The sequence below is a fragment of the Geotrypetes seraphini genome, chromosome 13, assembly GCF_902459505.1.
Source record: "Geotrypetes seraphini chromosome 13, aGeoSer1.1, whole genome shotgun sequence".
In the NCBI taxonomy this organism is placed as follows: domain Eukaryota; kingdom Metazoa; phylum Chordata; class Amphibia; order Gymnophiona; family Dermophiidae; genus Geotrypetes; species Geotrypetes seraphini.
Window position 1 is genome coordinate 75,984,232 of NC_047096.1, and position 23,484 is coordinate 76,007,715.

The 23,484-nt window shown below is 43.1% G+C and overlaps 1 protein-coding gene across 5 annotated transcripts in view; it reads right to left on the reverse strand.

The window, feature by feature from the left end:
- Positions 1–487: 487 nt before the first annotated feature.
- The window catches only part of LOC117347231 (E3 ubiquitin-protein ligase ZFP91-like), a 32,784-nt gene continuing 9,787 nt past the window's right edge, over positions 488–23,484 (reverse strand). For all 5 annotated transcript variants that reach the window (XM_033917866.1, XM_033917865.1, XM_033917864.1 and 2 more), the window contains exons 4-10: positions 22,054–23,001; positions 17,484–17,535; positions 13,758–13,820; positions 10,504–10,582; positions 5,136–5,250; positions 2,830–2,929; positions 488–1,257 (exon numbers count right to left, since the gene is read on the reverse strand). In XM_033917866.1, the coding sequence (XP_033773757.1) occupies positions 987–1,257; positions 2,830–2,929; positions 5,136–5,250; positions 10,504–10,582; positions 13,758–13,820; positions 17,484–17,535; positions 22,054–23,001 (1,628 nt within the window). In that variant the 3' untranslated portion in view covers positions 488–986. The remainder of the gene's footprint in view (positions 1,258–2,829; positions 2,930–5,135; positions 5,251–10,503; positions 10,583–13,757; positions 13,821–17,483; positions 17,536–22,053; positions 23,002–23,484) is intronic.

Sequence of the window (23,484 nt, forward strand, 5' to 3'; positions counted from 1 at the left end):
TGAATGCAGTTCTACATTCTTTTCATGTAACAAAAGTTTGTTCTTAATAGCGTGGGATCCTCAGTGTTGATATCAGCCTTGGGGGACAGCTGGACCGTCATCTTTATCAGAACCGTACCAGCTCCGGAAGAACTGGACCCTTAGCATTATTTAGCATCTGGCCAGCTACTGGAGAGAGCGAGGCCATCGGCATTATTCAGGAAAGAATAAACCCAGCAGCATTAATTGATATCTCACCAGATCAGAGGGAAAATGTATGCTGTTTTTATATTCCGCATATCTTACAATTCTATGCGGATTACTAATTATTCAGGTACTCAATCATTCCCTAACTGTCCCTGTGGGCTCCCACTCTAACTAATGTACCTGGGATAATGGGGATTAAGTGACTTGCCCAGGGTCACAAGGAGCAGTGCGGGATTTGAACCCACAACCTCAGGGTGCCGAGGCTGTAGATCAGAGTTTGGGGGGGGGATGGAATCTTCAGTGTTACACAGGTAGGGTTAGTCTCAGTTAGGGCACTGGTTTTTGACCAGAGGGCCGCCACGTGAGCGGACTTCTGGGCACAATGGACCACTGGTCTGACCCAGCAGCGGCAATTCTTATGTTATCACTGTATGGTCAATTCCATACAATGGTACTTTCTGTCCTAAGATGGTCCTTATGACACATGCAACCCATTAACCGGAGTCTTCCCAAGTATTTCTTCTCATTCAGAGATAGAACACATCCATTACCTGGCTCTGAAACATCTCCATTCCTGTGTCGGAAACAGAAAAGTTTGTAAAACATAATGATGACTTACTGGCTTTGGCTGAGCCACAGAAAGGGAGTATATCAAATATTTTATCAACATAAACAGTATATGGGATGAAAAAGCTCCTGATAAAGGGGTATGTCGTTAACTGCTGTACTTGGGCCGTATTCTCTCCCCTCTGAACGTGACAAAGTTCGGCATTTTTTTATTCCCAAATTCAACCCAACTTCTACATCTGCTGTGAAGTCCTTGCTTCAGATGCAATCGCTACTGTTGTGGTTTCCATAGGTGGCGGTGCCTCGCGACTGTCTTGGGACAGAGCCGTGTCCCCAGCACTCCTGGCGTGTTTCTTGGTTCTATGGGCTAAAACATTGTCTTTCTTCTCAAACTTCTTGCCGCATATATCGCAGGAGAACTGGTAGAGGGAGTCAACGTCATGTTTCTTCATGTGCCAATTTAAAGAAGCCTTCTGACGACACGTGAAACCACATATCTCACACCTGAAGCAAAGAGCGAGGGAGATTAAATACACATATTTCATACACTCCATGACATTTATAAAAGAATGCGTACTGGAAAACAAAAATCACATTGAATGATGAAACCGAGAGAAGAATAAACTAGAACAAATTCTCTGAAGTATAGTACAGATGGACTAAATTGAACCTAGTCAAAAAAACAAAAAACACTTGGACCGATATTCAAAAGCACATATGCAGATACTGGAAACCACTATCCAGGGAAAGGCCCTATAAATGTTCAGTGGACCTATCCAGATCGTGCTATTCAAAAATTATTACAAATCACCCTCAAACTCTCTGGATAGTGCCAGGGCGGAGTGCAGGTATTATGCCAAACTCCACAGATAGTTGGTGATATAGATTGTAAGCTCTTCTGAGCAGGGACTGTCTGTAAATGTCAAAATGTACGGTGCTGCATACGCCTTTCAGCGCTATGTAAGTCGTAGTAGTAGTGATGATATCTGCTAGATAGCTGTGCATTTTAATTTAGGACAGCAAAAAAGCTGCCATACTTGAACCACACACCTATTCATATCCCAGACAGTAGCTGAATATTGTTGCCATCCATAGAGCTTGTGCCAGTCAGCTCTGAATATATATGAACACTGTGGTTAGCATTTAAAAAAAAATCAAACAGCATCATTTGAATAATTGAAATTTTCTTTAGGTCTGAAAGAGGCAGGTGTAAGGTATATATTATCTTGGGTGTCAGGTCAAAAGCGCGCCGGGACAAAGGCCATGCCACTCTAAATTACTGTTTTTAGCGCTCCGACGGGGGGGGGGGGAGAGGTATGGGGGGAAACCCCCCACTTTACTTAATAGACATCGCGCTGCATTGTGGGGGGTTCTAACCCCCCACATTTTACTGAAAACTTCACTTTTTCCCTGTTTTTAGGGAAAAAGTTCAGTTTACAGTAAAATGTGGAGGGTTACAACCCCCCAAACCCCCCCATAACGCCGGCGCGATGTCTATTAAGTAAACTGGGGGGGGGTTCCCCAACAAAACCCCTCATCAAAGCCCCTAAAAACTGTAATTTAGGGCGGTGCGCGCTTTTGTCTTTCGCTCCGTTGCCTATGAACCGTTATCTTGTTACTTTAGAATTACTGTAGATATAACTTTCTGTTGCTTTAATCCAGACTTTTGTGAGAGAGTTTCACACATTTTCCTGTAGGGGCTTGTTTTCAGTCTGCAACTAAAAATGTTGAACTGCAAAGTAAAGTGAAAACCAGAGAACCCTCGTTATTATATCCAGATAGCTGAGGCAGTTGTCAGGAGAAATGATTTACTGCTATAGGTTATAGGCCTGCTAACAATTGTTACAGGTTCACAAGAAGCTGAGAGGTTATAATAAAAAAAAATATCTGAAAATTGTTTCCTAAAATCTTTGAATACTGACTCAATAAATGAAATGCTCAGATTTTTTTTTTTTTAAGTAAAATACTTTTTTTGTTATTACATTATTGCAATTGTGCTACTATTTGGGATTCCACCAGATACTTGTCACCTGTATTGGCCACTTTTGGAAACAATATAATGAACGAAATACTTACTGTAGGGGTTTCTCTCCTGTGTGAATTCGCCTGTGGATAATTAAGTTACTGCTGGTGCGGAAGGCTCGGGCACAGAACTCACAAATGAAATCACGCTTATCTGTAGGGAGTAAAGGGATGAGAAAATAAAGTTGCTTTCCTGTCATATGTGCTTTCTGAATATAACAATTCAACAGAGTGGAGGGGAGACTCGCAGGGCAAAGAGGAGACTTTAAGGAACTTTCAAGTTATCCGACAACCAGCAGCACAGAGCCGGCACAGGGAACTGGGGCAATGAGAAGAAAGGAAATACTAAAGAGAGGCCGGGCCTGGAAGGCTTATAAGGTGCATCTCAGTTTAGTATTTTCTATCTCCATCTGCTGAATATATAATTTCATTTGAACAGTTATTAGCCGGCAACACAAAAAAGGTTATATAAGAAAAATAAAAAATATTAGGCCAGATATATATATATAAAAAAAGACTTATTTGTACAACGGGGTCTGCTATAGGGATAAGTCCTCTCTCTGTGAACTTTCAGCAGTACTATATGGAAAGTGGTGCTGAAAACCTTCCCTGACCACCCTGGCACTATTTGGATGAAGTGACCTGTAGGAGTTAAGGCAAGTCTTTCCGATAACACTCAGCCACTATCTATTTAAATCAGTGGTCTCAAACTTGCAGCCCGCCAGGTACTATTTATCATAATCACAAACGTAAAACAAGTTTCTTGATCACGTGTCTCTTTAGCTATAAATGTCAATATTATTATTAAGACTTAGCCAAAAAGAAAGATTTATAAACTATAAAGAGTTTTACCTCATGCAAAATTGTCATTTCTTTAATAAGATATTAACTATTTTTTTTCTGAGACCCTCCAAGTACCTACAGATCCAAAATGTGGCCCTGCAAAGGGTTTGAGTTTGAGACCACTGGTTTAAATTAACACTGCTCAGTTATGTGGATACGAGTGGCTGTTGCCACTGCCTGTATAATGAATGTGAGAGATGCAATCCAAATATATTCAGCAGCACCGTCTGTCTGGATAGCAGGGCTGAAAATATGTGGATTTTTTAAACACTGCTACCAGGGTTTAAAATAAATGTTTAATGTCTAATACTGGACATTCATTTCCCAGAACTCTCAGAAGCAAAAACTGTAAAAGATGTCAATCGCTCTAAATTGTATTACACTATATTTATTTAATTTTTTGTTCCTGGATAATAAGTGTTCCTTTTAAATTGCCTATGTCACAAAAGTATTCCGAAAATAGCTATCATTTCCCTCAAATTTTTCTTTTGTGACCAGGACATTGATATTTCCTTTTTTTTTTTTTTTTTCAGAATATTCCAGATTGATTCCAAGCTGAGTAAACTTAGGGGCCCTTTTACTAAGGCACAAACATCTGGCATATGCACTTTGTTATGTGTGCCACTGGTGGACCTGTGGAAGGTGCTGATGCCACCACTCCACATCAAACTGGGCCTTATGAAACGATTTGTCAGAGCTCTAGATAAGGAGTTGGGAGCCTTCATGTACCTTCAAGACATCTTCCCAAATATGTCTGAGGCAAATGTCAAAGCTGGTGTCTTTGTCGGACCACAGATAAAGATGATCCTGGAGTGCAAGGAACTTCCCAAGAAGCTAATTAGGAAGGAGAAAATGGCTTGGAACATCTTTGTTGCAGTGGTTCGAGGTTTCCTGGGCAATCACAACTACATAAAGTTGGTTGAGAATATGGTGAAGAATTACAGTAAAATGGGCTTTAGGATGTCTCTCAAGGAGGCAGAGCATGCAAATCCATCTCATACATATTCATTGTGGATATCCTGAAAACCTGACCTGGCTCTGGCTCTTGAGGACTGGAATGGCCTACCCCTGAGCTAGGATATAGTAAACTGCTCTCTACATCAGTGATGCCCAACCCTGTCCTGGAGGACCACCAGGCCAATCGGGTTTTCAGGCTAGCCCTAATGAATATGCATGAGAGAGATTTGCATATGATGGAAGTGATAGGCATGCAAATTTGCTTCATGCATATTCATTAGGGCTAGCCTGAAAACCCGATTGGCCTGGTGGTCCTCCAGGACAGGGTTGGGAACCACTGCTCTAAATTATGCTGTGGGATTGCGAGCCTTCTTTGACTGGTATTAGAATTTCAACCTCGAAATCAGTATGAGCAACTTTATCACTGCCACAGAGGGGCAGCTCTCCTAGTATGGTCAATAGGAAATCTCTGCCTCTTTTAACAATGTTCTTTACTTCCCCATCGTTATTGTTTCAACCCATCAAAGAACATACCGGTAACTGTAGTCACAGTATCTTACCGCTATGACGCTTCTCATGCTCCTTCAGGTGCTTTTTGAAGTTGAAGGATTTCCCACAGCTGGGCTCAGAGCATGTGAAGGTTTTCTGTTGTTCGTGCTGATACTTCTTGTGGTGCTGCAGATGCCAAGGCAAAAACGGTACTTTAGTTTAGCTAAAATGCCTCATAGAAACATGCCTCATAGGCTTTTCCAGAGAACGAGTCCAACTAGAGTTACCTACTCTTAAAGATATGAGTAAGGCCATATCATGACTATAAAAAAATGTAACATTTTGAAGGTTTTAATGATTTAAACAAGTAGTCAGGTTGATCCAGAGTCACAGGATACAAATACAGTACTCCCCCGAGATTCGCAAGGGTTCTGTTCCAGGAACCCTCGCGAATACGGTTTTTCATGGGGGAGCCTTAAGAAGGCGGCGGGAGAGGGCAGCAGCCAGAACGCCATGAGTGCAGGAAATCACTCACGGTACGCTCCGACTGTCTCTTCCTGCACTAAGTCGGGCCTTATCCAATTAGGAGCTGCTTTGACACACAGCTCCTGATTGGCTAAGGCCCAACTTAGTGCAGGAAGAGGCGGCCGGAGCATACCGCGAGTGATTTCCTGCACTCGCGGCGCTCCGGCTGCCCTCTCCTTGTTGGCAGTTTGTGGTCAGAAAATACCGCGAATGACCGGGACCGCGAACCACCGGGAGAACACTGTACAGTGCATGTACAGGGTGCCCACAAAAACACTCCTTGATTTTAAATGGTTATAAAACCAACATTTATTGGAATATTCTTTCACCTTTGAGGCTACAGTTTCGTCAACTCATAATTTCATATGGTATCTGATGATTACATACATTCGACGTGCGCCCCACCTGTTACTCGGCAAACATCAATGTGATAATCGAGCTCAGACCAGACTCTCCGAAGCATATCCGGCGTGATCACATTTATAGCTTCAGTGATGCGTTCCTGCAGATAATCCATAGGTACGTACACTCTGTCTTTCACGTACCCCCAAAGAAAAAAGTCACAAACAGTAATGTCCGGTGATCTCGGGAGCCACTTGAACATGTGGCCATTTTGTCACGTTGCATTGTCTGGAGGTTGTACCTTCTGTACCAATTGCAGCTTATAAGAGTGAAAGTACAAGAGATTGTGTAAGATCTTGCTAACCATGCTTTTTGGGACTTGTATTTGCTGTCACCTGGAATACTGCGTCCAGCACTGGTCGCCGTACATGAAGAAGGACACGGTACTACTCGAAAGGGTCCAAAGAGCGACTAAAATGGTTAAGGGGCTGGAGGGTGAGAGGTTAGAGAAACTGGGCTTCTTCTCCCTTGAAAAGAGGAGACTGAGAGGGGACATGATCGAAACATTCAAGATAATGAAGGGAATAGACTTAGTAGATAAAGACAGATTGTTCACCTCTCCAAGGTAGAGAGAATGAGAGGGCACTCTCTAAAGTTAAAAGGGGATAGATTCCATACAAACGTAAGGAAGTTCTTCTTCACCCAGAGAGTGGTAGAAATCTGGAGCGCTCTTCCGGAGGCTGTTATAGGGGAAAACACCCTCCAGGGATTCAAGACAAAGTTAGACAAGTTCCTGCTGAACTAGAACGTATGCAGGTAGGGCTGGGCTCTGGTCTTTGACCTGGGGGCTGCTGCGTGAGCGGACTGCTGGGCACGATGGACCATTGGTCTGACCCTGCAGCGGCAATTCTTATGTTGTAAACATATTCCAATAAGTTTTTTTGATTTTGTAACCATTTAAAATCAAGGAGTGTTTTTGTGGGCACCTTGTATACTCATTATCACAATTCAACTTGCCCCCCTTCCCCCATTCTACTGTGACATCAGAATGATGTCTTTTTTTTTTTTTCCAGAGAATTTTATTTTATAGATACAAAAAAAAAAAAAAAGAGGGAATCAAACATTCATCCTCAGAAAATGACGATAGACATGATAAAGATAAGCAGATTAAAGCAAACGCAAATCTGGCATACGCCTAGGATCTAATGGACTGATATTCAATGGTACTTATGCAGAAGGAGCTGTTTCTACCTGGATAAATGCAACTCATAAGGGCAAAAGCTCCAGCACTATCTGGCATGTACTAAGCAATTTGGGGCTGGAGTCAAGGCAGAGATCTTTTACTAACTTTTTTTTTTTGATAATTCTTTATTCATTTTAAAACTGACAAACAAGTGATTAATATTATAACATTACATTACTAATAAGATATACAACTCTTGACATTCTTATACATATAATCCATTAATGTAAAAATTATAACCCCTCCCACCCACCCACCAGTCCTTTAAAGAATATAACCATAATAAACCCAAATTTTACTAACTTTTAATCCTTAACTTTTCCTTTTATTTCTAGTACGATTTGTATTTTTTTTCTTTTTAGCCGTAACAGTGTTTTAATTTTTCTTATTCCACCGGGTGTAACCCTTCGTTCTAAGGCCTAACGGCTTTATCGGCATTCTACCTACTTTTGTTGGGTGATTTTTCTCATCCGTCTTCTGGTGTTTGGTGGTGTGCCATGGCGATGGAAAGCAGGGAGATCGATATTCTCTTCGTGCTGTTTGCCAGGGTGAGCGCGGTGCATTGTGAAAGATGTAGAGGATGTGCGACGACGGAGGAGGCAGCCCTTGATGACACTTTACCTGCCATAGAGGGAGTAGGCATTCTGCCGCAGATCCAGCCCTCTGGGTTGGAGGACTCTGCAGCGATCGGAGAGACCTTTCAGCTTTCCTCTCCTGCTGTGCTCAGATTCTCTCTATCTCTGCATGATGGTGTGGTTTGACAGGGATCGGGATGATGGCCGCTGGATTCACTCCCTGCCCGGTGGTGAAGAACCGCCGGATGGAGCCTTAAATGAGGTGGCAGACACCCCAGCTAATCTGCTCTGTTGGAGCGGCTGTTCTTCCATCGGCGACAGCAATTTTGACACGACGCCCTCTTATGTCAACTTGAGCCCATGGAGTCCGATGTGCGCCATTCTGTCCGGTGGGAGCGAAGACGGTTCACTGGAGTCTATGGCTTGGCATCAGGAGATCATCTTTGGCTGGCCTGATCTCCCGTCTTCGGAGATTGGATGATTGTCTCTCTTCTGGACTAAACTAAGGGCTCCTTTTACTAAGCCGCATTAGGGATTTAACACGTGGAATAGCGCGCGCTACACCTTAACGCCAGCATTGAGCTGGGGTTAGTTCTAGAAGCGTAGCACGCGGTAATTTCCTGCGTGCGAAAAAACGCTAGCGCACCTTAGTAAAAGGAGCCCTAAGTCTTTACTTTTGCTCCTTGTCTAAACTATATTTTATTTTTGAGTTTATATAATATATTTGTTAATTTATGTTGAAGTTTTGCATTACTTTCCTCTGTGTTAATCTATTATCCCTCTTTCCTCTCAGGTATTTATTTTTTCCACCTGTTTTATTTCTTTTCTTCTTCTTACATTTGTTTTTGTTATTATTTATTTTATTTTATATTTCATATTTACAATTGTATTTATGGCCCACACTAAAATGCGATTGATTTGACAGATTAATGAGAACAGTTTTATTTTTATTTCATTCTTTTACGTTCTAACTCTCTTTCTCAATTTGATCTTAATATTATACATATTTCTCATCATTACTTTCCAGGTACCTTAGCAAAGATTGTGATCCCTATCTGGGACAGTTAGGGCTGTTCTACGTGCCGTACTTCCACATGGTTTAACCAATTTCTATGTTATTAATTTCCCCTTATATTCTTTTGTACACCGCCTTGAACCGAAAGGCATTGGCACGGTATATAAATAAAGAATGATGTTATGCTATTTGCAGATACTGCCTCTATTATATGCACATTTCTTTCATGCATATTCACTGTGGATATCCTGAAAACCTGACTGGCAAGGGGACTGACTTGGGAAACCTTGGTCTAACCATTGGGATCCTGATATTTAAAACATTTTAAAAGTGAGCAGACCAGAAAAAAGACTAAATAGTACAAACTATGGTCCAAGGAAGCAATTTTATTGAACGGTAGCAATGGAGACCTGAAAACTTTAAATATACAGTGGAATTCTCACTATCCTGGTGTCCTGTATTCATGGATTAGTTTATTCACGCAAAATAACCCATTTTCGCTTATCCATGGCCATGCAGAGCATGTTCCCTTGAGGATGAAGATATTCATAGAGCTGTGCTTGAAAATTGTTATACCAAAATACTATATATACCATGCATTTTACAAAGAATAGGGTATAAAATACATTTAAAACGTAAAACATAATAAGTAAGCTGCTCTTTACAAGAAGGGTACTCAAAACAACGATTCATCGATCAAAAGCAGTACAGTACTCCCCCTAAATTCATTCATTGATTTCGTTCTAGAAACATCCGTGTATTTTGAAAAACCATGAGAGGGCAGCTGGGACGCCGGCAGGTGCAGTAAATCAAATCTGGTATGCTCCGGGGGGGGGGGGGGGGGGAAGAGATGAGGAGGAATCGGCTGTGCAGAAGGCTGACCTGGGGGAGAGGATTGGCTGACCGGGGTGGAGAGAAGGAATCGGCTGTGCAGAACGCTGATTGGCTGACCGGGAAGGGGGGGAGAGAGGAGGAGGAATTAGCTATGCAGAAGGCTGATTGGCTGACCGGGGGGGGGGGGGGGGGGGAGAGGAGGACGAATCAGCTGTGCAGAAGGCTGATTCGCAGACTCATTTCATGTATTTTCTGACCGGAAGAGGCAGTCAGAAAATACCGCAAATAACTGAGTCCGCGAATCGTGAATTTGTGGGGGAACACTGTAGTTCTCTTTGGTGGTGCAACAGTTTCTGATGTAAGGATGCACCCATAATAGTCCTCCAAGTTATAAGGTCGAGATATACCCAATTGCTGACTTGTTTCAAAAATCACAACGCCTCTGTTGAAACAATGCTTCCATTAAGAATGAACTGTTTGGTTGCAGATTGTCATGAGTTTGCTTAGCACCTTATATTTAATTACTCACATAAATTTGTGAGTCAATTTTCTTAAAAAATATACAATGAATCATTTAAGTTTACATTGGGTGAAGTGGTGATACATTCAGTTGAAACAAGTGATGGTAAGCAAGTAGGTTAAGTCTGGACATTGTTTTTCTGACGGTGTAGAGATCTTCACAGCTCATGTTTGAAACTGTTTTGGATTCCATTATTTGATTGTTATTTCAGTTTTCTAGACATGTAGCATGAAAAAATCTATTCCATCATGCCTCAGATCCCATCCTAGCCCCACCCCACCCCACTTTAGCCTCCCCAAACAGCTGAGCCACTCATTACATAGGGCAATCTATTTGCTCTCCTCTATCCTAGAGTCTTTTACCCTATTCTGGATAATACACTTACATTCAGGTACTGACGATTAGAGAAGATTTTACTGCACCCTCCAAAGTCACATAAAAGAATTTCGCGCTTTGCTGTCCTCCTGCAGAGACACAAGACAGAAGAGGGAAAGAGTGAGCTTTAGAACAATAGATACTGCAAATACAGCAAAAATACTTACTTGTAGCAGATGTTCTCAGAGGACAGCAGGTATATATTTGCACATGTGGGTGACATCATCCGTGGAACCCAAGAACACCGTTACTGTATTTTTTGCTCCATTAGACGCACTTTTTCCTCACCCCAAAAGTGGGTAGAAATTAGGGTGCGTCTTATGGAGCAAATACCCAAAGCCCCCTCCCCCCCCCCCCCGGTTACCTATTTTTAATGCAGCTGCCCTCTCTCACTGGAAGCGGTGCCCTCAGCTGGCTGGCAGGCGACAAGCAGGCCCTGGCCCTCTTCCTCCTCCCTGCCGCCCCCCGCATGTACCTTTTCATTTTTACTTCTGTTCGCATCCAAGGCTGGCCTGGTTCCCGCTGCTTCCTTCCAGAACTGCCAGCTGACGCAGCTGTAGGGATCGCTATAGCACCAGCGATCCTACAGGCTGCTGCATTAGCTGCTTAAAGTAAGAGTGGGGAAGCTGGGGGAACATGCAGGTTTGCGGGGGAGCAGGCCTTCATGGCGGGGAGGAGGAGGAAGAGTGCCTTTGTGGCGGGGAAAGCAGGCCTTCGGCGGGGAGGCAGACCTGTGCAGAGGGAGGAGGAGGAAGGAGTAAGAGAGGGGAGGAGAGATGCCAGACCTGTGAAGTGAAGGGAAGAGAGAGACCAAACCAAAAAGAGGGGGAAGAAAGCAGAGGAGAGGTGCTGGACTAATGGAGAGAGGGAGAGAGAAATGCAAGACCACAAGGGGAAGGGTAGAAGAGGGACAGATACTGCTCCAAATTAGGTGGGCAGGGTGCAAGAGAGATAGTAGGAGAAAGCCTGTACCTGGGGAAGGGGATACAGGAGGTAAGGAAGAGAGAAAGAAGAAGCTGGATATGGGGAGAGATAAGATGCTGGGCATGGAGGGAGCACAGGAACAGGAACAAAAGGGGAACAGTACTGGAGAGGAGAATAGGGACAGGGACACAGGAGAGAGATGCTGGATGAAAGGGTAGTTGAGAAAAGGAGATATGGTGGATCTGTGGATGGTGGGGTCCATTGCTGCAGCTGCGGGGGGGATGGAGATGAACAAAAGGAAAGATGCCATACCTCCGGGGGAGGAAAGGGAAACAGAAGGGGAGGACAGATATGGAAGATGGATGGTTAGCATGGAGAAGGAAGAAAGGAGAGCCTGATCAGAAGACAACCAGACCAACATGGGACCAACATGATTTGAAAAATGACCAGACAAAAGGTAGGAAAAATAATTTTATTTTCTGTTTTGTGATTACAATATGTCAGATTTGAAATGTGTATCCTTCTAGAGCTGGCGTTAGACCACAAACATGAGCTAGGATTTAACAGAGAGAGGAAAAGTCTTTTTTGTTTGTTTATTTTGTTTACATCACAGGATCAGTGTGGGAAGGAGAGGGCAAAGGCGGTGAAGAGGCTATAAAATAAACCCACCACGATGTTTGAAAAAAACATCCAATTGTGCAGGAAAATCGAATCGAATCATCGATTCAATAGGCTGATTTGAATCGAAATCATTTTTCCTGAATCGGGCAGCACTAATATTCAGTGCAAAAGACTGGATAGCCAGAGTTTTTCCGTCCTCCAACATCATCTGCTTACTATTTGTCTAGTAAAGACAATAATGTTAGAGAGAAGAGTGTTAGACTTAGAATCTTCATTTCAAGGTAACAGTCAAATACATTGTCTGATGATCTTTCTGTTGAATTATTGCTTTAATCTGTTGACAAAAGCAACTTTACTGGTTACTATGGCACTTGAATCAGAAAGTTTTAGGTTATATTATTAGAAAGTTTCCTTTAAAACTCAATCCTGCAGATGCCAATTTTAGGTCTAAAGGGTTTGCTTTAGGAGCAACATTTATATTGTATTATCCATGTGGATGAAAAATTAAATATCTTTCTAATATTGAGAGAGATCAACTGAAAATCATTTTACTTTCTAACTCTGAGCAATGTTACTCAGCCTCAAGAGATTTCATTTATGTGAAAGCAACTGTTGGCGATACTCGAGAGGGTTCAGAGGAGAGCAACACGTTTGATAAAAGGTATGGAGAAGACTGGAGAAACTGGGGCTCTTTTCCCTGGAGAAGAGGAGAATTAGAGGGGATATGATAGAGACTTACAAGATCATGAAGGGCATAGAGAAAGTGGAGAGGGACAGATTCTTCAAACTTTCAAAAACTTTCTTCAAACTTTCGAGAACGAGAGGGCATTCGGAAAAGTTGAAAGGGGACAGTTTCAAAACAAATGCTAGGAAGATTTTCTTCACCCAACGGGTGGTGGACACCTGGAATGCGCTACCACAGGGTGTGATAGGACAGAGTACGGTATTAGGGTTTAAGAAGGGATTGGACAATTTTCTGAAGGAAAAGGGGATAGAGGGGTATAGATAGAGGATTACTGCACAGGTCCTGGACCTGTTGGGCCACCGCGCAAGCGGACTGCTGGGCACGATGGACCTCTGGTCTGACCCAGCAGAAGCACTTTTTATGTTATGTTAAAATTTCTAGTTTGATTTTGTGTCTGCACATTCTGTGATCTTCTGCTAACAGTACAATGTTCCCCCGCAAATTCGCGGTTCGTGAATCGTGGACTCGCTCATTCGCGGTCTGCTCCGACCACCTCTTCCTGTGTGTCAAAGCAGCTTCTGATTGGTGTAACCTGACTTTACTACAGGAAGAAGCGGTCGGAGCAGACCACGAGTGATTTTCTTCACCCGCCGGCGCTCCAGCTGCCATCCCCTGCCTTTTGACAGGTGAAAAACCGCATTTGCGGTTTTTCGAAATTCACGGGGGTTCCTGGAAAGGAACCCCTGTGAATTTCAGGGGAGTACTGTACACTTATTTTTTCAATTTGGAACACATTATTATTCTTTATGTATAACCTAATAAAAAAAAAACTATTCAGCAATGTATTCCAAAACCACATCAACTCCACTCTTTCCTCTGCCTCTCTCTACAGTGAAGTCTTGAATTCCCTGCCCAATTCCTTACTCTCACAGATACTGCACCTGATTTTATCTCTGGAAAGCATACATTCATCCAGCTATTTAATTATTGTTTTCAGTTTTGCTGACTGATATTGAGATGCTTGATGTACTTACCGAATTCTCTTTTTCCCAATCTGTGCAATATCCTCATCATTCTGTTTGAAGCATGTTTTCCTACTGTGAGAGACCAGAGAAATATTTGGGAGAAAAGACAAAAAGCATAGTAACATAGTAGATGACAGCAGATAAAGACACGAACAGTCCATCCAGTCTGCCCAACCTTACCCTCTCTTTAAATTACTGATTTAATTTAAATTTTCCTTCTTCTTAGCTATTTCTGGGCCAGATCCCAAGCTCTGCCCGGTACTGTGCTTAGGTTCCATCTACGGAAGTCTCCATCAAAGCTCATTCCAGCCCATCTAAACCATCCCAGCTGTCGAAGCCCTCCTCAGCCAAACAGCCTTATACGGACACAGACTGTGCGTCTGCCCAGTACTGGCAAGTTACTATGCCTTGCAAAAGTCTTTAAATTTGTGTACATTTTTCACATACTATAGTCTACAAAATACAGCCCTCCCTCCATATTCGCGGTTTCAGCACTCGCGATTTCGATTATTCACGGTTTTTAGCATGCTGGCCTTCCATTACGTCATCCCAGCACCTTCTTCAGCATTGCCGAGTGGGCACTTTTCCCCGTGAAGTTTCACTTACAGTATGTCTTTCTTACCTTGTTGCTAAGGACAACGAACCACAGTTTACCCTCCTCTCCCTCCTAGCGCCTGCACTCAACAACGACCGGAAGGGAGAATGTGGAACCACCCCTCGCTATCGCTCTGATGGCTGCAGACGTCTTTTGAAAAGGCGCATGGTGACAGAGGAGCTTGCGCTTTGAAGCAGACCGTAAGGGACAAAGCTTGGGGGAGGGGGGGACGCACTGTTGCCTTGAAGTTATTCGCAATTTGTCCGTATTCGCGGGTCTGATCTGCCCCTAAGCCCCGCGAATATGGAGGGAGACGTATACATTCAAAAATTCATTTCATTGATCTACACGACATACTCAACATTTTCAATGAAAGAGCAATTGTAGAAATATTCAAAAAATTAACCCCCCCCTTTTATGAAGCCACGTTAGGCTTTTTTTATTGGCGGCGGTATTAGCTCTGACGCTCCTAGGAAGTCTATGAGCATTGGAGCTTTTACTGTTGTGGCCGATGATAAAAAAAAAAGGATAACGTGGCTTCATAAAAGGGGGGAGGGGGTAAGAAGAAACCAAAGCCTCAAGTGCATAAGCTTTCACACCCCTTGACCCCAGAAATTTTCTGTTGGATTTAGGTCTTGATTTGAACATGGCCACTGAAGGACATTCATTTTTGTTTTCCAGCCAAGGCACTCCAAGATCACTATCCTGCCGACTATCAGATTGGTATAAATCCAAGACCCAAGCTGTATCTTAAGCAATAGCCTCAGCCCCACCACTCCGCCGCTATGTTAATTGACCATTGCGGGAAGAATTACGGGAGAGCTCATCATTGGCTGATTGTACTACTATTTTAATGAAATTGGCTTGTTTTTTAAAAAACTTTCTTAATTTCTAAATAAATATTTTACTATACTAATGTACTTAGCTTTTTTTTACTGCTGAGCCAACGTCCGGGAGTCAAACCCGACATGCCATGTTTCGCACTAAAAAGTGCTTTATCAAGGGTCTCCCATGACCGCCCGTGTCATCCGACTATTCAAGTGTAAGAATGCGTAATGATAAAGCACTTGATTCAGGTGATCGTTGAGGGAAAGGGAGGAGTCGATAGTGATGCCAAGGACCTTGCTTGAGAACTCAAGGTGTAGAGCAGGGCCTGTGGGTAGGGTGAAGAGGGCGGGCAGGTGAGCTAATGACAATCTGTTGGGGGGTTTTTTCACTTTTAAATTTGTTTAATAAACTTTGAAGTGGTGTCTCGTGCTTCTCTTTTCTTCTGGCAGGTGCAGCAACACTCCTGTCCCTTCCTCGCACTTACGCTTCCGAGTCCAGAAGCTCTACTGTCCCCACCTCCTCGGAAGTTTAGTGCCTTTCCTGCTCCTCCTCCCTGCTCAGGGTCCCCCCACTTCTCTTTACAGGTCCTACACCTTTCCCAGTTCTCCCTCTCATGGTCCTTCAAACGTATTTTCCTCACCAGCTGCAGCAGTAATTAAGTCATGCTGTCTGTAGCTTGCCTTGAATGCTTTCCTTTGCCTAGTCCCGCCCATGTGCAAACAGGAAGTTGCATTAGAGGTGGTAGGACTGGGAAAAGGGAAGACTTCAGGGTGAGTTGCAGACAGTGTGTCTTTATTGCTACAGCAGCTGACAAAAGACAGGTTTGAAGGATTGTGAGAGGGAGGGGGAGGTCAGGGAAAGCTGCTGGACCCATTGCGGGGTAGAGGAAGGAACAGAAAAAGTGATTTCACGGGAAAGAAGGAGAAGAAGGTTTAGGAAAAGTGCAGAATCTTTAGGAGGGAGGGGGCTAGGGGGTGGGAGATGTGAAAGGGGCAGAAGAGATACTGGACTAGATGCTGGACTCTCAGGGGGAGACGCAAGAGAGATACTGGACCTGCAGAGAGAAGGATGACAAGAGTGATGCTGGAGGATTGGGGAGAGACAGGAAAATGCTGAGACAGGGATCACGGTGGAGAGAGATGAGACTATGGGAGGAGGGAAAAAAGAGGGAGAAATGCTAGAGGGACAGAAGAAAGAGAAAGAGGGGAGAAAAAGATGCCTCCCTGTGGATGGAGAGAAGAGGGGGGAAGACATACTGGGCCCATGGATGGAGAGGAGTTTGCTGGTTGGTGGAAGGAGGGTAGAGAGGAGATGGATGGAGCTGATGGACTACTTGGGAAAGATGCTGAAAGAGATGTGCAGGGAAGGCAAAGAGAGGGGAAAAGCAAGACACAGGAAGGGACAGGACATAGAAGGGATATCCTGGGCACGACAGAGCATAGGGATAGGGTTACAAAAGGGTAGTGCTGGACTTGGAGAAGATAGAGATACAGAGGAGCCACTCTGGACTTGGAAGGGAGGGTAAGGACACAGAGAGAAGAAATGCTGAACATTGGAGGGTATTAGGGATAGAGGGAAGATACTGTTAAATAAAAGAAAATGGATGCTGCCTGGTTCATGGCCTACATTTCCGGTGCCTAGGATATGCTCTGCCTATCCCTGCTCACCGTGATTCTAAAAGCGGTGCCTGTCCGAGACTGGCGCACATTTTATAGGCGCCTGCTGTGGCCGCGAGAACTCGCGGCAGCCAATTCACCAGCGGTTTTGCATGGGCAGGAGCAAAGGAAGGTCGCTCCTGCTGCGATTCACCGCTGGACCACCAGGGATACTTAAGGTGCATGAGAGAGGTGGGAGGGAGATAATAATAATTAGAATCGGTTGGGACAGGAGGCAGGATGGGATCACTCCTGCTGCGGACACTGCTGGACCATCAGGTCTCACAGTAGGCCCGGTGGAGACCTGCAAGGCATCGGGTAGGAGGGAGGAAAAGGAACAGAACCTAGCAGGGAAGGAGGGGAGTTGAGTGCAGAGACTGGAGGGGCAGGGGAGGGAGTAAGTGAGTGAGGGGGCTGGATGCAGAGCAGTGAGGGAGGGGCAACAAGGTGCAGAGCCTGGCAGGGCAGGGCAAGGCAAGGAAATACACGAATATTAAAGCCCCCTGGTTTATATTCGAGTCAACCTGTTTTCCTGTTTTGGGGGTAAAAAGGTTACCTCAATTTATATTCGGGTCGATTTATATTTGAGTATATATGGTAAGTTCATATCAAAGGTCTGATCATTCTCTCTTCATCAGGTAAAAAGTAGGGACTTACTTTTTAATGCCATCATCAACGCATAAATCAGTGACAGCCTCGGGACATGATCCTAGCACAAGAAAAACAGTGGTTACTCAATAAGGCCATTCCAATCACCAAAGACCAGGTTACATAGGTGTTTACTTGTATCCCTGAGGGATTTTTAGCATCTGATCCAGCTGTTCTGCTGAAGTAACACAGGACTTAGAGATTGCTCTCGGTGCTCCGGCTTTAGGACTGATTCTGATCACTGAAGTTTGGTAAATCGCATTTTTGATCATTGGCCGACACCTGATGCAGGCATTGTGTGACCCAACATGGTTCATGTTGGGTCAATAAAGACAAGGCCCTGTTCATTGAGTTGTTGGGTTTTTGTTTTTTTTTTTGCTATACAGCAGTGGTCTCAAACCTGCGGGCCGCCAGGGTACTATATTGAGGCCCTCGGTATGTTTATCATAATCACAAAAGTAAAATAAAACAAACAGTTTCTTGATCATATGTCTCTGTAGCTATAAATTACAATACTATTATTAAGACTTAGCCAAAAGGAAAGATTTCATGCAAAATTGTCATTTCTTTAATAAGACATTAACTATTTGTTCTGCAGCCCTCCAAGTATGTGGCCCTGCAAAGGGCTTGAGTTTGAGACCACTGCTATACAGGGTGCCCACAAAAACACTCCTTGATTTTAAATGGTTACAAAACCAAAATTGATTGGAATATTCTTTCACCTTTGAGGCTACAGTTTCATCAACTATAAAGTTTCATATGGAATCTGTTGATTACATCGACTCGAAGTGCACCCCACTTGTTACTCAGCAAACATCAATGTGATAATCGAGTTCGGACCAGACTCTCCGAAGCCTATCCGGCGTGATCACGTTTATAGCTTCAGTGATGTGTTCCTACAGATCATCCATAGTTGCAGGTAATGGAGGTACGTACACTCTGTCTTTCACGTGCCCCCAAAGGAAAAAGACACAAACAGTAATGTCCGGTGATCTCGGGAGCCACTTGAGGAACACCTGGTCATTTTGACATGTTGCATTATCTGAAGGTTGAAACTTCTGCACCAATTACAGCTTATAAGGGTGAAAGTGCAAGCGACTGTGTAAGATCTTGCTAACCGTGCTTTTTGGGACTTGTATTTGAACTGATTAGCAAATTGTGAAGCGCATACACTTGAACCAAATGATATTAATAAATTTAGTGAGAAGACCTCAGTGTGGATTGATAAGTCAGGTAAACGTAAAACATTTAATACTTCAACCCGTGTACGAGACACAGCTCAGTATACCACACCATCATAGAGCCTTCTTGTGTGCAATTAAAGTGAATAGTGCAAACACGCTTGATAATTAACAAAAAAAACCCATATAAATGCAAAAGTTATGCGCAAACACAATTTGAAAGACACAAGACTGCACAGCCTTGACAAAAAATAATTTGAAAAGGAACTTATCTCAGTACGGAGACCCAAAATCTCCAAGAAACTCCCAGAGACACTTCAAAAGAGTTGATTCGTTTCAAGTGCAAATAATCACTGATGGTTCAACTCGGCTTCAGTTTCGGAACGTAAATCCTTCAGGAGCCTCCACTTGTAAAGATGAATACAAGAAACGTCCAGCCCAGGCGTTACTCTTTAGAACTATATATTTTTCAATTATTGGGTTGTTCTAGTTTCTGGGTTTTGTCTATTTGATAGTCATCTTATTTATAAACATATTCCAATAAGTTTTGATTTTGTAACCATTTAAAATCAAGGAGTGGTTTTGTGGGCACCCTATCCCAAACGCTGATGATATTCCTCAAATAGGGAAGATAATTTTCAAAGGTAACATTGACATTGAAGTAACGATTCAGCATAATGCTGTTTTCCATGTACTTTTACCTGCAGGTTGTAGAGGTATTCACAGGGTTGGGGGAGCAGTTTGAATTTATCCACATACTTTTGGATTTTCTAAAGCATGTGAATACGAGGAGAATTTTTTTTGAAAATGGCTATCCAGCTCATAATATCCAAAAACCCCGTCCATCTCAAAGCCGTAATCAAACAGGAAAAAAGTGGCTAAATTTCCTATTTGATGCTGGCTGTGAGATGGACAATTTTAGACTGAAAACGTCAAAAATGAATAGCCATTTTCCAAAGTGAAACGTCCCACTTTTGAGCATCAAAAAACCAGGACATGAATGGTATCATTTTTATTTATTTATTCATTCAATTTTCTATACCATTCTCCCAGGGGAGCTCAGAACGGTTTACATTTTCCCCTGTCTGTCCCGGCGGGCTCACAATCTGTCTAATGTACCTGAGGCAATGGGGGGATTAAGTGACTTGCCCAGGATCACAAAGAGCAGCGTGGGATTTGAACCCACAACCTCAGGGTGCTGAGGCTGTAGCTTTAACCATTGCGCCACTCTGGAAATCAAAATGTATTAGAAATGAGCCGAGTAAAGGACAATCAAGCCATTGTGACATCACTGATGAGGTTGGCTCTTATTGGAGGAATGAGGCATTGTGACATCACAGTATCAGCTCTGCTTACCAGAAACTTTTCATACTATTTATTCATTTTTTTATACTGATCTCCCAGAGGAGCTCAGAATGGTTTACATGAGTTTATTCAGGTATTCAAGCATTTTCCCCTGTCTGTCCTGGCGGGCTCACAATCTGTCTAATGTACCTGGGGCAATGGGGGGATTAAGTGACTTGCCCAGGGTCACAAGGAGCAGCGTGGGTTTGAACCCACAACCTCAGGGTGCTGAGGCTGTAGCTTTAACCACTGCGATAACCAATCTCAAGTGTCTGCAGTCAGACCTCGGAGCAAATCATGAGGAAAAACCTTAGCGCAGACTATCATTGATCGTTTTTTATCTCAATTTTTATCACGATTTTATCAAGTGCTATATATTCATATTTGTGGTAGAATATAGAGGAGAACCCAATCCCCTTTCTCTTACCCCCCTTTTAAAGGAACTAAACGCAAAAAGATGTACGACAACTTACTAGCAACACATGCAGCTAAATTGGACCCCACCATCACCAACCTACTGACAGCTTCAGCTGACCTCAAGGCTTTCCGCAAAGAAATCAAGACCCTACTATTCAAGAACTTCACCCAAATGTCCTAACCCCTTCCTTTTCCCCTCTCGCCCCCTCTTAGCATCCTCACTTCAAAATTGTTTTAGACCTTACGCCTTTAATTGTATTCCTCTTCCTGGAAAAGTCCAGCTATCTTTTTGATGTATTAGGTCCAACGTCTTTAATTGTATTTCTCTTCCTGGAAATGTCCAGTTATCTTTTTGATGTAATCCGCTTAGAACTGCAAGGTACAGGTGGAATATAAGCCATTAATGTAATGTAATGTAATATATAGCACTTGATAAAATCGTGATAAAAATTGAGATAAAAAACGTTTTTCCTCATGATTTGCTCCGAGGTCTGACTGCAGACACTTGAGATTGGTTATCTCTGTGGATTGAATATTGTTGGTTTCCACTCTTAAACAAGGTATCTTCTATTTTTGGTACTTTTGTACTTTACATACAATATTTGAAAGGTGTTTGGGGCTTTAACCACTGCGCCACACTCTCCCCCATTTTCAAAATATGGCCACAAAGACATCTCTGCAGAACAGAATAGTAGTGTAGTAGTTAGTGCAGTGAAAAGTAAACCAAGGGACAGGTTTAAACACCACTGTAACGCCTTGTTGGTAATTGTGATCCCTCCAGGATCTGCTTCTGAAAGGCTCAGTATTATAACTCCTCCCTTCCCCCCCCCAAATAAACATAAACCTCCAAAGAGCTTAAGTGGAACTTGAACTTGAGTCCCTTGATTCAAAATACACCGCTCTAATCACTAGGCTACTTGTCTAACCTGTTTGTTGCTTTGTTCAGAATGGCCACTATACCTGCAGCTGGCATACAGCCTGGTTTTTCTTTCCAATTTCACTTTCAGGGGAGGGGGGAGAGTGACAGCAACCACTGGGAGAGTCATGAATGGTCAAACCTTAATCCCTCCAATTAGCTGCTCAATTAGGGCAACTTTTTGTAACTTGGACGTGATTGAAACAGGTCTAGAAGAAAAAGTCCTTTTTTTAGACATGGATGTTTCTTCCCATTTGAAAATCCTTGTTGAACGTCCTACTTCTGGGACCTCTCTTAAATCTTGCCCAAAACATGCCCTCTTGCTATCTGGAAAAACTACCGTGTGAAACATCCAAATTCAGACTTTCCAAAATCAGAATTTGAACATTTTTAGCAGATGGACCTTTTTTTAGGCATTTTATGATGTCCATCTGCTTTGAAAATGAACAGATATATATATTCCAACTTTATACAAACTAGCTGGTGCAATCATGTGTGAGTAGCTTTAGAAAAATAATTTTCAAAAGCAAAGTAGCCCTGAAATCTGTGTAGATTGTTAAAAAAAATTTTTCCTCATTTAAAATGATTGTTACATAATTATTTTCCTCATTTCCTCATTTGAATATCGGCCGAGTTGAGAAACACTGCGTTACAAGTACGAAAACTTAGTTCTGAAGATCATCCATTTTTTTAAATGATGTTCATTTGAAAAAACACTCACCTTCCTCAGTCTCTGTATTTGCAGGTTCTGCTTGATTTTCACTATTACTCTCTTCAGTCCTTACTGCTTCTCGTGCCTCATCATTCTTGTTGACCGCTGGCCCTGCTTGCTCCTGGTCATCAGTTTCCATTACTTCTGATCTTATTTGCTCTTCAGCATTAATATTTGTGATCCCTGGGACCATTTTCTCGGCTGCGATTTCCACATTCAGACTGCTCTGCAAACCACCTTCTTTTGATAGCTCTGTGCAAACAGGCTTATTGCCAGAATCTGGCATCCATCTGGAGTTCTGCAAAGGCACCTTCGTCTGTTTTATTGCCACACGCACATCTGGGGTACTTTGGGCAGCTCTTTTAAGCTTAGCTGGCACTCTCCTTAGAGAGCGCCTACAATCTGTGAGTGGTACCACGCTAGATGAATCCGATTCTTCCCTCGCCTTAGACCGCCTTATACCAGCTCCATCAATAACCTTCTTGCACACCGTCTCTCTTGGACCCTTCGCAAAAACTTCTGACGTACAGGCAATCTCTCTGATTGCACCGTTGCCTATTTGATTAATATCGCCTTCTCTTTTCTTTTTGTCATTCCAGGTCCCTTGCATGCCTTCCTTCTGCTTTGTGTTTGTACACTGTCCTGGTAAGGATTGTGAGGAACATGGATGTTTTAAATGTGCAGCACTGATGTCACTTCCTGTTCTCTTAGCAGTTTCTGTCTCTCTCAGATGGGATGAGGAAACCTCGTCCAGATCCCTCTGAAGTGAAAAAGACCAGGAGAAGGAATGTCCAGCCAGGCATTCCCAGAGCAGAGTGTCAGCCTCTCTCTTATCTCCGACAGACATTGTCTGGATCAGGTTTGGAATGAACCCACACTCCTGGCTGTGATCATGGCAGAGGACAGCAAGCTGTTGCAAGGCATCACTAGAAACACACAGACCTGTATCCAGGTGTTCTGAAATGAGATGGAAACAAAAAAGTAAAACCTTGGATTGCAAGTAACTTGGTTTGCAAGACAAGCAAAACATTTGATTAAATTTTAACTTGATATACAAACAATGTCTTGCAATACGAGTACATACACTATATACGTGCCACATCATCACAACTCAGCCAATGGTTCTTCTCTCTCTGACGCTGCGGGAGTGTAGTGACTGTTCTAAACAAGCAAAGTCTTGCAATACGAGTACATACACTATACACGCATTAGATCATCACAACTCAGCCAATGGTTCTTCTCTCTCTGATGCTGCAGGAATGTAGTGACTGTTCTAAACGAGCGAGGTCTTGCAATACAAGTACGTATAGTACTTTGTATTAAAGTTTTGGGGTTGTGGAACGAATCGTCTGAGTTTCCATTATTTCCTATGGGGAAATTCGCTTTGATATACGAGTGCTTTGGATTACATGCATGGTTTAAAAACGAATTATGCTAGCA